This window comes from Leptosomus discolor, chromosome 22, assembly GCF_034619465.1.
Source record: "Leptosomus discolor isolate bLepDis1 chromosome 22, bLepDis1.hap2, whole genome shotgun sequence".
NCBI classification, from domain to species: Eukaryota; Metazoa; Chordata; class Aves; order Leptosomiformes; family Leptosomidae; genus Leptosomus; species Leptosomus discolor.
In genome coordinates this window covers 5,964,853-5,978,783 of record NC_141412.1, presented here as the reverse complement: position 1 = coordinate 5,978,783, position 13,931 = coordinate 5,964,853, and the positions used below count along the sequence as shown (strand labels likewise).

Sequence of the window (13,931 nt, the reverse complement as noted above, 5' to 3'; positions counted from 1 at the left end):
TGAGCTCCTTGGCGGCCCGGTGCATGTGGGGTCATTTGCTGTGTCCTTCCCCAGCACTGCGCACCAAACAACCCCTGAGACGGTGCAAACGCTGCTGCCTGCCCGTCATCTGTGAAGGGAACGAGAATTTGCTGTCCTTAAACATGAAGCCACAAAGAACAAACAGAGCGGATGCGAGGACAGGAGGAAGAACAACTCCTGTTCACGAACGCAGCACGGCTTCAAAAATAAGCTTCTCTCCCAAAATGTCCCCAGGAACCACGGGCTCATCCCAGAGGTGGACGCTGCTGCTGTAAGGTGGCACCTCTGCGACCATGTGCCGCCCTGGATGCTGCTACAGTCTCCGGGATAAACTCATCCTGCTGGGTGGGGCAGTGCTGTGGGAAGGAGAAGTTCCCCCCAGGCACCTCAAGATGCTCAAGGTTGTGTAATTTTCCCCTCGCCCCTCCAATTCCTGCGCTGCCCGATTTCTCTTTGCGGTCCTATCGACATCCCCGGACACATTGCACTTTGGCCAGCAGACAAAACCCCTGATTCACTGAGCCCAGCGCAGTCAGATGATTATTTTGGGTCACAAGTTCAGCTGCAAGGCACACGACTGAGCAACCCACAGCATGGGGAAGGGCTGGCACCGAAACGAGCCGGGCTGCGGGCTGTGGACTCTGCATCTTAAGCAACAGCCTTGGCTTATATTTCATATATGCACAATTTCTTAAGCTGTGCTTGCAGCCTTTGTGGAGGCTTGAAATCACATCAAAACCAGCTTGTCTATGAGAAGGACTTAATTTTATTGTTAAACCAACCCGGAGCGCTGGAAAGCAGGGTGGGCTGTGAGGACTTGCATGATTTGGGTGCCCGGTGATAGTTTGGAAGCATTACCGAAAGTCCATCCTTCCCTCTGGGCACAAAACCAGCTTGCATGGAAGAAGGGCTGCGGGTGGAAAAAGACCCCCTGCGCAGCCACCCTGATGTCAGGGTGGTTTTTGTTGTCAATAAATCTATTCTTCAGCCACAGGTGGTTACTGAGGACTCTTCCTTGCTCTCCTTTTAGCTGCCCTGCTCTAAAAGAATCCATGATGAGATCTTTCTATCTCCCAATAGCATCAGCCGCCCCAGCTGGTCCCAAATAGCATCTTGATAATCACTGTGTTTGGTGGGCACGGAGAAATCCCCGTATACTCCATATAGTGTGTCCCAGGGTCTCAGAAGAGGGGACGTTATGGGTGTTAGCGCTTACCAGGTGGTCCCTTTGGTGGCCCCGGGGGTGCAGGGAGGCTGAGCCCTTTCTCAGAGGTGGAAATCGCCCCTTTTGCCCCTTGGATGAAGGCACTGAATGGGACTGGTTCAGGGTAGCGAGGGACGCCCCGAAAGCTGGTCCCTTGTGAAGAAGAGCACCGCGGTCCCCCTGGTCTGGAGGCACAGAAGGTGGGGTGGCATTTCGGTGGGTCTGAAGGTGCGTGGTGGAGGGGGGACACACAGCCCCGTGCCAGCCTCACCTGGGCTGTGAAAAACATAGAAGCAGCTTGAAAACAAAACCCCCGGCTGCCAAACAGAGTGTCCTCCCCACTCTGCCGAACTGTCCCAAACACCAGAGGACATTTCATCTTCCCGGGGGGGGGAGGGCAGCCCACAGAGCTTCGTCCTCCCCCTCCGCTTACGGCAGGACCCGGCACCACGGGGGAGCCGCGGAAAGCGGCAGCATCCCGGGGGGGGGGGGGGGGCGCTGCGGGGTCCCTTTCTCCGCTGTAAGGGAAGAGGCTGGGGGGAGGGGGGTGTCCCCAACCCCGTACCACCCCCCCACCCCCCCCACCCACCCCCGCCCCATCGCGGTGCCGCTCCAGGGGGAGGCGGCTGCCGCAGCCCCGGGCGGAGCTCGGCTCTCCCGGCCCCGCTCCGCTCCGCCGCTCCCGGCCCCCCTCACCGGACTGGTTGTGGCGGGGCCAAACCGCGCCCCATTCCCCCCACACCCCCCCAACCCCAACCCCCTCCACCAAGCCCCGATCCCGCCGTATATAAGCCCGATGCGCCCCACAAGGCAGGTAGCGGCGGGGCAGGCGGCTCGCACGGCCGCTCCGCTCCCCTCCAGCCTCCGCCGGCTTTTGGGAAGAGGAGGAGGAGAAGGAGGAGGAGGAGGAGGAGGAGGGAGGGAGGGAGGGAGGGAGGAAGGGGGGGGCCGGGTTTTGCTTTCTTCCCCCCCCGCCCCCCCCCCCTCCGCCTCCCCCAAACCCCGATGCTGCCGGCCTGAGACCCCCCGTGTCCCCCCCTCCCGCTCCCCTCCACCCCCCCCACCCCCCCCAAGCCGGGACGATGCTGCCGCTGCTGCCGCTGCTGCTGCTGGGCGCCCCGGGGCTGAGCCTGCCCTCGGGGGGGACCCCGGCCGACACCGAGGTGGTCACCCCCGTCCGCCTGGACCCCGACATCAACGGGCGCTCTTACTTCAGGCGAGGGTCCGCCGAACCCCCCCGGGGAGGGCAAGCGGTGGTTTTCCAGCTCTCGGCTTTCGGGGAGGATTTCTACCTCCATCTCACCCCCGACGCCCATTTCATCGCGCCCGCCTTCGCCGCCCACTACCTGGGGGTCGCCCCCGGCGCCGCCCGCCCCCTCCCCGGCCTCCGCCACTGCTTTTATTCGGGGGATGTCAACTCCGACCGGGAGTCTTTCGCCGCCCTCAGCCTTTGCGGGGGGCTCCGGGGGGCTTTCGGCTATCGTGGAGCCGAGTATATCATCAGCCCCTTGGCTGGGGGGGCGGCCGGCGGAGCCCACCGCCTGCAGCGCCGCAGCCCCGGCCGCCCCGTCGGGGCCGGAGCATCCCGCTGCGCCGTGGGCTCCGGGCTCACCCCCGGGGTGCTGCAGGCGCTGGATAAATACCGGGGGCGTGCAGGGGGGAAAGGGAGTCGGGCCAAGCGCTTTGCCTCGGTCCCCCGTTACGTGGAGACCTTGGTGGTGGCCGACGAGTCGATGGTGAAGTTCCACGGGGATGACCTCCAGCACTACCTGCTCACCCTGATGGCCACGGCCGCCCGCCTCTACAAGCACCCCAGCATCCGTAACCCCATCCAGATCTCCGTGGTCAAGTTCCTCCTCATCGGGCAGGACGACAAGGGACCCAAAGTCACCGGCAACGCCGCCCTCACCCTCCGCAACTTCTGCGCCTGGCAGAAGAAGTGGAACAAGGTCAGCGACAAGCACCCTGAGTACTGGGACACCGCCATCCTCTTCACCAAGCAGGTGGGTACGGGGGGGGGGGATGACCTGAAGGGGCTGTCCCCTTTTTCAAGGGGCCCTGTACCATGCTATGTCCTCCTGCCACCTGTCCCCCACCTCTGGTGCACGCTGGAGGAAGTCGCATTTGTGGCCGGATCCCCCTTTCCCAAGCGACCTTCCACCCTCAGATGCTGGGGTAGGGCGGGGGGGGGGGGAGCAGAGCAAGCCTGCTTGAGCCAGCCCTTGCTGTCCTCTGGGCAGGTTTTGGCCAGCAGCCCGGAGAAAGCCCTGCCAGGGGGTGAGCGAGCCCAGGAGATGTGCAAAGGCAGGTTGCCCCAAACCTGCTGCTCCATCCCCTAACTCCTGGCAGCAGCCTCGGCAGCCAGTGCCCAGCGGCTCTGGCGCGCCCCAAAACACAGGGTCCGAGCCCAGAAGAGGAGGAGTGTGGCCCCGCTTTCCCCTCCCCAGCTGGGAAGAGCTCACGGTGCCACCTGCCAAGAGAAAAAAACCTCGCCCCGTTTCCTCTGACTCACGCGTGAGGTCCTCCTGAGAACCTGGACCTCTCCTCCGCACGCTGGCTGCTCCGCGTGGACCCAGTTCAGGGCTGGAAGAAAAGCGCTGGAGACAGAGCCAGCGCTTGCAGCCCTTAGGGAGGGAGAGGCTGGAGTCTCCCCCACCGCTGCCACGGGCTGGCTGCATCCCTGCGGTGGGAGAGGGGCTTTGCTGAGCTCGCCCTTGGCGAGGGCTCTGCAGGTTACGTGGGGTGCGGGGCGGCTGCTGCACCAGCATGAGCTTCGCCATCCTCTCACCCTGATAAACTGGGTGAGAGCAAAGCAGTGACACCGTTGCCAGAGCCTCCCCTCAAATGCTTCTCCTCTTCCCTGTGGTCCTGCCTCAGCGCTGACACCGGTGCGGTGCCTGGGGTCTTACAGCCTGCACCCCCAAATTGCCAAGGGGAGGGGAGAAGGCTGAGCCTGGCTTGCAGGGGATGGTCACGGTTTACCCTGGTCGCAGCAGGCTTTGCCAGCCAGAGCAACTTGCGTTTTTCTCCTTCCCCCATCCCTGCCCAGATGCTTTTGGATTAGGGACAGGTCGGGAACTCCTCTCAACAGCAGGGAGACTGTTCCCAAAACCTCTTTCCAGGTCAAGCACTCGTGGGTGGGAAGGATGTAGCATCCAGCTCGGTTCAGCTGCCCTTAGCCCGGGGTCAGCGCAGGCTGATGATGGCCTGGAGCAGGAACGATGCCGTGCAGGACGTGTGAGACCTCATCCCGTCCGTTCTCCTTGTCTCCCCCGCCCTGGGCTGGGGCCGTGTCCCTCCAGCGGGCCGTAAATCCTGCCGGAGCACAGGCAGGGTTGAACCCCAGCCCGCTGGAGCAGCTCCTGCCTGCGCAGGCCGGCTGCGAAGAGGAGGATGCCTGCTGACACGCCGGTGAGGACGAGCCAGCTCCATCTCTGGTGGAACCCCACTGAGGTCACTGGAGCTGCAGGTGGGACGGATTCGGTCCCAGCGATTTGAAAGCAGCGCATCACGGCCGAGCTGCATTTTTTTTACACGTCGCTAACCCATCCCTTCCTGAAATCCCAAGGCAAGCCCGGTGCAAAGGCACACGATCGAGGAGACATCTGCCTTCCTTGAGTGCATCCATCTGTGGTCCCCTGACACCCTGGAGCTTATCTCCTCGCCAAAAAACTGTTACATAAGCCCCCGACTTGAATTTCCTCTCGAGCCCGGTTGATAGGCAGTTTCCAGTCGTGTCAATGCGTTGCTGATGAACGGGGCCGTCCTCTCCCGCTCGGCTTTGCTCCCCCGCTGATGTCTGTCCTGCTGGACTGTGGATTTGCCTTCGGGGAGCTCGGTCCTGCTCAGCCCGTGTGTACAGATCCACCAGCACACTCGGCCGTGGGACCTTCACCTTCCTACCGGAGCTGCTGCTTGTTGGAGGGTCCTGCAGAGCATCCAGCCTTCAGCCACGCTCCTGCCTCTCAGAAACGGCATCACCCACCACGGCGAAGGGCTCAGCCGTGCTTCCCGTCCACCCTGGACCTTGATGTCCCACCAGCAAAGGTTTGCTGAGCATCTTTGGCCTGCTCTAAACCCGAAAGGGCGCCGCGCTGATGAACGCCTGGCTGCTGCCTAGCGTGCAGCAGATGCTGCGGGGGAATTTGGAAACCCACGCTCCGTAGCTCAAAGCTCAGATTTTCAGCGTTGCGTCGGGCAGGCGTGGGAAGCCTCCATGGCAGGGAGAGTGCTTACAGCCTGGTCTCTGAGCAGGCGAATTAATGCACTAGCCACAAGGATCCCCCTCAACTGACCCGCAGAACATCTTCAGAAGTTCTCAAGGGGATGAAGAAAAGCCTTGGAAGTGCCCACGGATGAAGGTCAGGCTGGCAGGAGAGTCCTGACGGTACATCTAGCAGGTTACTTGCAGCCCCCTGGGGCACTGGGCATCCTCCCCGTGTTTGGGCTGGCAGCGGGGGACTATCGGTGACCATGAGCACACTGTGCAAAGCCAGAGCTGGCCCTCTGCACGCTGCTTCCCCACCTTAAACCTCTTGCATTTCTCTCTCCTCTCCTCCATAGCTCCATCTTTGCCTTGCCTCCCCTCCTGAGCAGGCTGGACCCCCGGCAAGGCTGGAGGAGGTGTTCTTGGGGGGCGGGGGTCAGCACCCCTCATTAGAGCCCAGAGATGCTCCCCAGCCTTTCAAAGTGGGGAAAACCCCGTTAAGAGCTGCTCGGTCGTGCATCCCTGCAGCCAGGGCAGGAGAGGTTGAGAGCAAGAAGTGGGTCAGTGTGTCAGTGCAGGTGTTGGGCCGGGAGCCAAAAACACGCCGCGCCAGGGAGGAAACGGCAATTCTTCAAAGAGGAGCGAGCGGCCGCCTCTTCCCCGGGATGCTGTGTCCCCCCACCCCACCTTCACCCCCAAACCCCCAGCGCTGGGACAGCCGCAGGGGAGAGGCAAGCTGCATCCCTGGGTTAGCTCAGCGTGGCGACGGCACTGGCTCTCGGTGGCATTTTTAGGGCAGGGGACCCTGCGCTGGGGGTTGCCAGCCCCATTCAGTCCCCCCACGCTCATCAGTGGTGGCCCTGCCACCAGGAACGCGGGGCTGCCACCTTCTTGTCCCTACCAGCCTCGATGCGCGGTGGGATCAGGCAGGCAGCGGGATCCCAGCTGACGAGGAAAACGGTTGCAGAGTGAAGAGCTCAACCTAGTTGTCCGACGGGGTTTTCCACCAGCCGCCATAGCCAGCCCAGACCCAGGCATTTCTCCACCTCGCCTCTCCAGAGATCACGGTTGGGTCTGTGCCTCCAGACTTCGTAGCCACAGCTCTCCTGTTAAAGCCATCTCAGCCCTGGCCGGGGCTCTCTGAAGTCAGAGGGACTGTTATTTACCCACGGCCGAACCTGCCTGCTCGGGAATGCCTTCAGCTTGGAAACCTCGCTGGAAATGTTGGCAGAGCAGCTCAGGCGAGGTTTCGAGCAACCCAGGCGCTTTGGCTGGGCGAGCGCTGAGGATGAATCACGCTTATTTATAGCATGGGAGCGCCTGGAGAGTCCCTTACGTTTTCTTTTCATGTGGAAAGCAGGTCCCTGCCCAGCGCGTGGCCTCTCCTGCAGCTCCACAGCACCAAGGGATGGGGACAATGCCCCAGCCTTTCCAAACCACCGACAGACCCCAGCAGGGGAAGGGGGCATCCGAGGACAAGGCTATCGCCAGCTGCTGCAGTGGTGCCTCTTCAAACGGACTTTTTATTTGCACAAGCGCCTCTGGATTCCAAAGAAGGGCAGATCCACCTACAATGAGGCCATTCCTGTCCCAGCAGCATCTATGTGGGTTCTGGCTGTCCTCGAGTTGGTTTGGTTCCTCCTTCAATCTGGGCTTGGTTGCTCCTCGAGGGATGGCTGTAAAGTGTCTTGGAGAGACAGAAGCATTTCCCTTAGCGTTGGGAACCTCTGGACCCGGTCCAGGGGCTTCTTGTTCCTAGGAAGAAGTCGAGAAATGAGCTTGAGACATGGGTCAGCTGAGCCCAAGGCCAGGTGTATTCCCATCCACCCGCCTGGCTCCAGTCCTCGAGCTCACGCTGAAGAAGGGAGCCAGGCTGACTCCTCCGTGCCGAAACCAGCTCCACCCTGTCCGGAGGAGCCGTTTGGGTGGGAAAAGCTGTTGTCGCCGAAGGCACGGGAGGATGCTACGCACAAAAAGCATCCCCGGTGCCAGGGTTAAATGCAAACATGTCATTACAGCCTGGCCTGTGTCAGGGTTGGGTTTCCTGCCACCACAGCCTGCTGCGGTCTCCATCCCTTTGGGCTGCCTCCCCCCCAGCAGCCCGGGATCAGCTCCCCGTGGGGTACCGGGGATGGGGAACCATGATGCGCGTGCCAGCCCCGGGACTGACCCCTCGCCCCCTTGCCTTGCAGGACCTGTGCGGTGCCACCACTTGCGACACGCTGGGGATGGCGGACGTGGGCACCATGTGTGACCCCAAGCGGAGCTGCTCCGTCATTGAGGACGACGGGCTGCCATCGGCTTTCACCACCGCCCACGAGCTGGGTAAGGCTCCCCGCTCTCTTCTTCCTCTCGGGAGGAATGCCAGGAGCTGGCAAGATTCAAAATAACCCTGGTTGCAGCCTCCGGAAGATCAGACAATAACCGGTAGCCGGTGATGGGAAAATTCCACCTTGGGGCATGAGAACCCCCCCAAGCCAGGTGGGAAGGAGCTGCTGAGAAAGCAAAAGGCTTTGCTATTGTGGTTGCTACCTTGGCTGGGTTTCCAGGATTCAGGAGTCCCAAAATAACAGGCGGAGGGCACACCTACCTCCGGAGACACTTGGGATGCTCGTCGGAAGGAGGAGGAGGGAGTGGGGCGAACGCTGAACTCTCTTTCTCTTTGCAAGTTCCCTTGTCCTTCCTTTCCCATCTGCTTTCCACAAGCACCAAGTGCCGGAAAGCTCGCTGGCTCGGGCGTGCTGCCAGCAGGGTGGCTCACATGTGCCGATCCTGCAAGCTCTCGGTGCCTGCGTGCGGTCCGAGCCAGGGCATGCACGAGCACTGTCCTTCCCCCCAACTGTCCACAGCCATTGCAATCCTTGCAAGGGGTCTGCCCCACTCCGTGCCTCAGTTTCCTGCGTCGCAAGAAGCTGCGGGGGCCCTACTCTGTGCGCTAAGCGGGGTTACTCATGCTGCCCCTCCCTTATCCCCTCCCCAGGCCATGTCTTCAACATGCCCCACGACAACGTGAAGGCCTGCGAGGAGGTCTTCGGTCGGCTGAAGACCAACCACATGATGTCCCCCACCCTCATCCAGATTGACCGCGCCAACCCCTGGTCGGCCTGCAGCGCTGCCATCATCACTGACTTCCTCGACAGCGGCCACGGTGAGCCCTCCCGTGCCCCTCGTCCCCTTACGTGCGTCCCTGCCCTGTAGGAGCAGGATCTGTCCGTGAGGCTGGTTACTGGGAGAGGCTGACAGGCTGTAGAGCAACTCTTGTCCCCCTCTGCAAAAAAAGCTAGAAGGAAATGGGGAGTTTGGTGGTGTTTCTGCACCAGACGAGCTTCCTCGGTGCCAGGGTGTCCCCAGCAGTGATGTCTGCCCTGAGGTCTACCCAGCATCACAAAGAGATGGATGGAGTCACTTGGGCCTGGGATGTAGCTGACCTTGAGGGCATCCCTGGGCCTGCTGGTGGCCGGGATAAGCTTTGGCCGAATTACCAGCAGCCATCCCTCACCTCCCCGCAGCGACGCTCTCCCTCCCCACACAACCCACCCGAGGACCTGGTAGACCCCCCCTATCCCCACTCCCGCAGGAGACTGCTTGCTGGACCAGCCTGCCAAACCCATCCCGCTGCCCGAAGACCTGCCGGGGACGAGCTACAGCCTGAACCAGCAGTGCGAGCTGGCCTTCGGCGTGGGCTCCAAGCCCTGCCCGTACATGCAGTACTGCGCCAAGCTCTGGTGCACGGGCAAGGCGCGGGGGCAGATCGTCTGCCAGACCCGTCACTTCCCCTGGGCGGACGGCACCGGCTGCGGCGAGGGACGCTTCTGCCTGAAGGGTGCCTGCGTTGAGAGGCATAACATCAGTAAGTACAGGGTGAGTACCTGCGCCGTCAGCCCCAAAAACATCCTGGGGGGGGCGGGTGGGGGTGGTGTGTGTCACGCTGAGGTTTTTTTGCACGGATGCTGGCTGAGCAATCCCCTGCCTCCTGGTGCTGGGGACCCAGCGGGGGACACTGATGTGAAAAGAGATGGAGGTCCCTTGGGTATTGCCTGTTTCTCAAGGAGGGATGATGCTGCTCCTTGTGGCAGGTTTGGGGGCAGCCGGCAGAGTTTTTTGCTGGTGAAGGGCTGGCTCCAAGTCCAGAGAGCCCCCAGCTTGGGATGGAGCCGTCGGCAAAGGGGACGCAGCATCTCACCCCGCCGCTTCCCCGCAGGTGGACGGCGGCTGGGCGAAGTGGGCGCCCTACGGGCAGTGCTCGCGGACCTGCGGCGGTGGGGTGCAGCTGGCCAGGCGGGAGTGCACCGACCCGGTGCCTGCCAACGGGGGCTCCTACTGCGAGGGCATCCGCATCAAGTACCGCTCCTGCAACCTGGACCCCTGCTCTGCTGCAGGTAAGGGGCTGGAGCTCAGCTTGCTCCTGGTTCTGTGCATGACCTGTAGCCACCCCATAAAACCAGCGCCAGAGGTCCGGGCTTGTCTCCATTCCCATGCACATCCTCATTTTTTTTCCAGTGCCGGGGAAAAGCTTCCGCGAGGAGCAGTGTGAGGCTTTCAATGGATACAGCCACAGCACCAACCGCCTCACCACCTCCATCTCCTGGGTCCCCAAATACTCCGGGGTCTCGCCACGGGATAAATGCAAGCTCATCTGCCGGGCTAACGGCACAGGCTACTTCTACGTCCTGGCTCCCAAGGTTGGTGAGAGACCTCCAGGGTCAACGTCTGGGCCGTAGGGTGGCTCGAGCGTGCCTGGAAATGAACGAATTTTCCTGGTGGGCAGCTGGTGTTAGATGAGGTTGGAGAGGAGGGGAATCCACCAGGCTGGTATGAATCAGCCTGGACGCGTCCATTTATTTATTTCAGGGCTGGAGTTGGCCCATGGAGGGTCTTCCTCTGGGTTTGTAAAGTTGCCCCTGGGATACGCCCGTAATCCTGAAATAGAGGATGATAATTTTGGTGCTGGGGAAGAGATGTGTGTGCCAGACTGCATGGGCAGCCAGATGCAGGACCGAGCGGGGTGGTGTTAGCCGTGTCCCCAGTGCAGCCTGTTCCCTTTGCACCGATGCAACAGAAAGGGCAGAAAATGATGTAGGTGGAGAAGAAAAGGGATATAGTCCCATACAGCTCTTCTTGGAGACCTTCAAAATCCTGACTGCAAAGCAGAGCATGAGGCAAAGGGTGACACAGCGCCTGCTAGCATCTCCTCAGGACCTGTTGGATGGATTCGGGTAGCCCCGGGTTGGATGGCTGTAGCTGGGTGGGAGTTGCGGGGTGGCGCAGGGAAACGCAGCATCTTGTTTCGCTCACCCTCGTGCAGGTCGTGGATGGCACCCCTTGCTCCCCAGACTCCACCTCCGTCTGCGTCCAGGGTAAATGCATCAAAGCAGGCTGTGATGGGAAGCTGGGCTCCAAGAAGAAGTTCGACAAATGCAGCGTCTGCGGAGGAGACAACAAGAGCTGCAAGAAGGTCTCAGGCTTGTTCACCAAACCCATGTAAGTGTCAGGCGACCGTGCACGCTTCCCCCTCTCCCAGCTCTGCTTTTTGGGGGGTGGGTGCAGGAAGGTCGTGGAGATGGTGATTGAGGATAAGTCCACGCCGAGCTAACTCTCCTGGTACCAGTGCACGTCACTGCGTGGAGACCTGGGCTATCTCTGAAGGAGAAGCAGGACACATTTAATGTGCTGTCAGATTCTGCTGATGGAGTTGTATCCATACTGTTAAGCCAGAGGAGCTGAAGCATCTTCCCATACCGGGGTGACCTCAGCCTAGATGAAACTCAGCACAGGGAGGAGATTCAGAATGATCTTCACGGGAAGGAGGAGATACCTGAAGGGGTGGGAAGATCTCAGGGCTGTAGCTGCAAAGCGTTGGGCTGAGGCCGTGTCGTAGAGGGACGCAACCCCGCCTGATGGCCTGTCCTGCCGGCTCTTCTCTTCCAGGCACGGCTACAACTTCGTGGTGGTCATCCCCGCGGGCGCCTCCAACATCGACATCAGGCAGCGAGGCTACAAAGGGCTGATCAGTGACGACAACTACCTGGCGCTGAAGAACGGGCAGGGCAAGTACCTGCTGAACGGCCACTTCATCGTCTCGGCCGTGGAGAGGGACCTGATGGTGAAGGGCAGCGTCCTGCGGTACAGCGGCACCGGCACCGCCGTCGAGAGCCTCCAAGCCTTCAAGCCCATCCAGGAACCCCTGACTTTGGAGGTGCTCTCCGTGGGGAAGATGACCCCTCCGCGGGTACGCTACTCTTTCTACCTCCCCAAGGAGAGCAAGGAGGACAAGTCCTCCTACAAGAAGGAGGGCAAGACTCCGCCGGACCTCAACAACAGCGTCCTCAGCCTGTCCAACCGCCTGGACGGTGGGAGACCGAGCTATAAGCGTCCCTCCTACAAGTGGGCGGCCGGCGGCTGGGAGGCTTGCTCCGTCACCTGCGGCGATGGGTTGCAGAAGCGTTTGGTGGCTTGTCGCGACTCCTACGGCCAACCGGCCGCCGAATGTGACGCGGCGCAGCGACCGGCCGACGTCCGGCTGTGCGGGGAGCCCTGCCCGGTGTGGGAAGCTGGACCTTGGTCTCCCTGCTCCAAGAGCTGCGGTCGGGGTTTCAAGAGACGGGCACTGAAGTGCTCGGTCCCAACCGGGCGTCTGCTGCCCCGGGAGAGTTGCAATTTTCGGAGGAAGCCGCAGGAGCTGGATTTTTGCACCTTGAGGCCATGCTGAGCAGGTCAAGGGGTGTCTGTGAGGAAGGGCATGGTGTTCCTCTGGCTGGGTGCAGCCGAGCAGCAGCCAGGGGTTGGGAGAGGGGGAGATGTCCATAGCACATAGCAAAGAGGGGGGGGAAAAAAAAAATAACGAGGGAGAAAAAAAAAAAGACCCGGGTGTGGGGACAGAGCACTCTCACCCCACGTGCCTGGAGAGAGGGATTTTACCGACCAGGTTGCTCGGAGACAGAGTGGGAGCGAACGTCTACCTCGAAGCCGCCGAACGACGCGGAAACCCACCAGCAGAGGCTGGGAGTCGGGGAAGGGGTGCCGATGGAAACGAGGAGGGTCACTGCCTGGGTTGGATGGGAGATGCCCCTAAATTGCACAGTCAAAGTCTCCCCCATCTTCCCAGAGCCAAGCCTACCTCCCTCCTCCCCAGACTCCCTCAACACTCGTGCTAAACGGGACCAAAACGATTTCCCAATGCAACGACGGCAAATTATACTGTCCAACCACCGGTGCGACGAGGTGCTGGGACTGACGCCTCCAGGGCTCGCTGGGGATGACTCTGCAGCCTGGGTGGTCCCGAGAGCCCCAGCAGCATCCCTGGGCCAGGCTGGAAGGTGGTGGCTTCACTTTCGTTTTCTCCTCATGTTTATGACCTGACCAGTGTAGATTTTTTATGGTGCTTAACTCTGTATTTTAACCTCCTTCCTCCCCCCGTGATGGGTGTGAGCCTTGCGTAGCGGGGACAGCATTATTCCCAGTGGGCTCTCCCACCTGGCTGAGGTTTTCCTATGGTGCTTTGGGATGGGGCTGTGCGAGCATTTGGTGCGTAGCAGGATGCTCATTTACACCCCGGTCCAGGGGAGGTTGTAAACCGCCCGCCTGAAGTATTTCAGGGCTAAAAGGGATCGCTATGGACCCAAGATCCGAGCTGTCACTCCAAAAAAGCAACTGTACTGTAGTACCACGACACGGTGCCATACGGGGTCAGACACAGCCCCACAAGTCGCCAGTACTTGACTTCTCTCTGGAAACGGTGCTCACTGCTTAAAGGGACCAGTACGCCCTGCCCGGACATCCCACCGCCCTCTGCCCTCTGACCCTAGGGCCAGGCTGGGTTATTTTTCCCCTGTGCTAAGCCTCCCTGAGATATGCTGAACTGAACTCTAGCAGAGTTGGGGTGACATCCCCAGCATCGCTTCGGAGCTGCGGGTGCAGAAGATAAATTTGGGTCTTGGGCTTTGCTGGGGGAAAGGGGCTCAGCGGGGTTCAGCCATGTGAGGAAAGAGGGGGTGTTGAACCTCTTGCTGCTGCAGAGCATCCACAACCTGTTTCCTCCTCCAGAGTTTCGTGCAAGAGTTTATTCTGTACCTCTGATGGTTACGTAGCATCGTGCCTGTTGTGGCCGGAGGCTGTCTTACCTCATGCACCACCCTCCTCCCCCTAATGACCATTTAACACGTCATTTAGGTCTCTTGCTCAGATCAAATCACCAGGGACCATTTCACTTTTTGCTTTTCCACTGATGAAGGTGCCTCTCAATTAATTAGCTGTGACTACGAGCAAGCCAGAGTCTCTGGGTCGAGCTATGCAGTTATTGGGATCAGCAGAAAGGGACTATAGGGGCCACACACAGATTATGGGTAGGCAGAAGACGCTGTCTTAGCAGCTAGGGGCTTGGAGCCTACCTTGCTTGGTCCCGTGCAGGTATCGTGTGGAAAGTCCTTGTGCCCTTTGATCTCCTCCGAAAGGTCTCCAGCTGTGGGCAAGGCGAGAAAGATCACAAGAAACAGGACTCTG

At 60.7% G+C, this 13,931-nt stretch overlaps 1 protein-coding gene across 1 annotated transcript; it reads left to right on the top strand.

The window, feature by feature from the left end:
* The first annotated feature begins 2,307 nt into the window (after positions 1–2,307).
* On the top strand, positions 2,308–12,141 carry ADAMTS15 (ADAM metallopeptidase with thrombospondin type 1 motif 15). The gene is made up of 8 exons (XM_086476808.1): positions 2,308–3,228; positions 7,625–7,757; positions 8,413–8,580; positions 9,010–9,293; positions 9,634–9,811; positions 9,933–10,114; positions 10,738–10,913; positions 11,361–12,141. The coding sequence occupies exons 1-8, from the start codon at positions 2,308–2,310 to the stop codon at positions 12,139–12,141; spliced, it is 2,823 nt and encodes a 940-aa protein (XP_086332934.1).
* The last annotated feature ends 1,790 nt before the right edge of the window (positions 12,142–13,931 follow it).